This window comes from Chaetura pelagica, unplaced genomic scaffold (assembly GCF_000747805.2).
Source record: "Chaetura pelagica isolate M959 unplaced genomic scaffold, ChaPel_1.0 scaffold120, whole genome shotgun sequence".
Classification (NCBI taxonomy): domain Eukaryota; kingdom Metazoa; phylum Chordata; class Aves; order Apodiformes; family Apodidae; genus Chaetura; species Chaetura pelagica.
In genome coordinates this window covers 685,539-687,383 of record NW_009951952.1, presented here as the reverse complement: position 1 = coordinate 687,383, position 1,845 = coordinate 685,539, and the positions used below count along the sequence as shown (strand labels likewise).

General features: G+C 60.2%; 1 protein-coding gene across 1 annotated transcript; it reads right to left on the bottom strand.

The window, feature by feature from the left end:
- Positions 1-2: 2 nt before the first annotated feature.
- On the bottom strand, positions 3-1,766 carry RBP5 (retinol binding protein 5, cellular). The gene is made up of 4 exons (XM_009998419.1): positions 1,620-1,766; positions 1,179-1,357; positions 609-710; positions 3-228 (listed from the first exon to the last, which is right to left on the bottom strand). Exons 1-4 carry the CDS (start codon positions 1,690-1,692, stop codon positions 175-177), a joined length of 408 nt encoding a protein of 135 aa, XP_009996721.1. The 5' UTR covers positions 1,693-1,766; the 3' UTR covers positions 3-174.
- Positions 1,767-1,845: the final 79 nt, after the last annotated feature.

The following is a 1,845-nucleotide window of genomic DNA, read 5'->3' as shown; positions in this document are numbered from 1 at the left end:
CCCCGCCCCGCCCCACCCCGCAGCCCCGGCCGCTGCTGGGCGAGAGGCGAGGCAGAAGAAAAGACGCTGCTACGGGCCGAGCTGGGCTGGCTCGGGTCTTGTTTCTTTTTCCCTTCAGGGCAGTTTGCACTCGGGAGGGAGGGTCCCGTCCGGGCATCCCCCCTGCGGGAGCGCTCACTTCACTTTCTGGAAAACCTGGACACAGACCTCATCTTCAGCGGTCATGCGCTGGGGATAGAGGGGTGAAAGAGTTGTTTAGGCTGGATCTCCTGTTTTCTTTCCCCGCCCAGCTGCCTCCACCGAAGCCCTGCCGGCCCCCCCAGTGCTGGCTGGCCTCGCAGGACACATGCTGCTGCACGTCCTTCCCGACACTCCCAAAGCCTCAGCGGGTCAGGCTGCAGGGCAGAAAAGGGACACGGCCTTTGCTGAGCACTGTTAACTTTTAAACCCTGCAGGCGGATGTTTGTGTCAAGTGGTGGCTGCCCCTGAGGAGCCGGGGCTGAAGTCTGAGAGGAGCTGTAAGGAAGATGCACAGCTGGCTCAGAGCCTGCTGCCCACACACTGTGCATCCCCCTGCCCACCGTGACTGGGGCTGGACCCCTCCTCACCAGATGCAGCTGGTCTCCCTCCAGCCAGTGCCTCCAGCCGCGGTTCCTCTTCTCCCCAAGCTGCTCACACACCAGCTGGTCGCCCTCCCAGGAGACGGTGGTCTGAAAAAAAAAGGAGAGGAGGAGAAGAGACAGTCCCAAGACCAGTGGGTCCTGGCAACACGAGTTTCCAGCAATGGCACCGACTGCTCCCATCAGACACATTCTTGAATGCAGCCACTGATCTGATGTCTCTTTGGTGGCTCCCTGGGACTGATGCTCTCGGTGGGAGGTGAATGACCCTGTGGATTCCAAGTGCGACAGAGCACTGCCGAGTGGGCTGTTCTGTCTTTTCAGGACTTTGCTCCAGAGGACAGTACCCTCTGGGTCCCACAGTACTGGGTTTCTGACTGTTGGGTGCCCACCCTCTTTGCTGTGAGTGATTTCCTCATGGAACCACTTGTTCCTGGACCTGCAGGGGCACACCAGCTGGGGGCTCTCACCTGGTTCGTGAATCAAAAGCTGAGTAAGTTCCTCAACGTCTAGTGCACCCCCAGTCCATTGCCAAACTGCATTGCCTGGGCTTCTCACCTGGCACTTGCGCCCATCCACGGGTCCCAGATCTTCCTCAAACTGGACTCCCAGGTCAAAATCCATCACATAGTCCCGCAGGGAGGTGATTGTGCGGATGACCATGTGATCTCCCGTGTGGATTATCTCTTTATCAGGCTTCAAGAGGCAAACCAGTTTTCGCAGGACCACATTGATATCTGGAGGATGAGAAGGAGGGGAGATCTGTGGGTGGACCCGTCCCCCCTGCCCCCTCCACTACAGCAGCACCTCTACAGAGCTCCTTCAGTTTCAGCCAGCGACCCTCAGCCTTCCTGTGTTCCTCCCCCTCCCACCACAGTGGAAAAGTGGTGGTCGCAGACAGAAGGGCCAGAGGGTCCCCAGATTCCTTCCTCTCCGATTTCGGACATTTTTCTGAGACACAAGGGAGCAAAAGAGGAGAGATGAGGAGGGTGGAGTTACCTAAAGCGCGCAGGTAATTGTCCATGTTCTCCTGGGAGACGAAGCGGTAATAGCCAGTGAGGTTGGGAGGCATCCCGGGGCAGCGGGGCCGGGCGGGCAGCGAGCAGGAGCGAGTGCAAGGAGCGGGACAGGCAGGGAGCTGGGACCAAGAGAGCTCGCCGGGCGCGCCTGTGTCTCCCCCGCGGCGCGGCGAGGTCTGCGGGGCAGCCGGGCTGCGGGGCTCCCC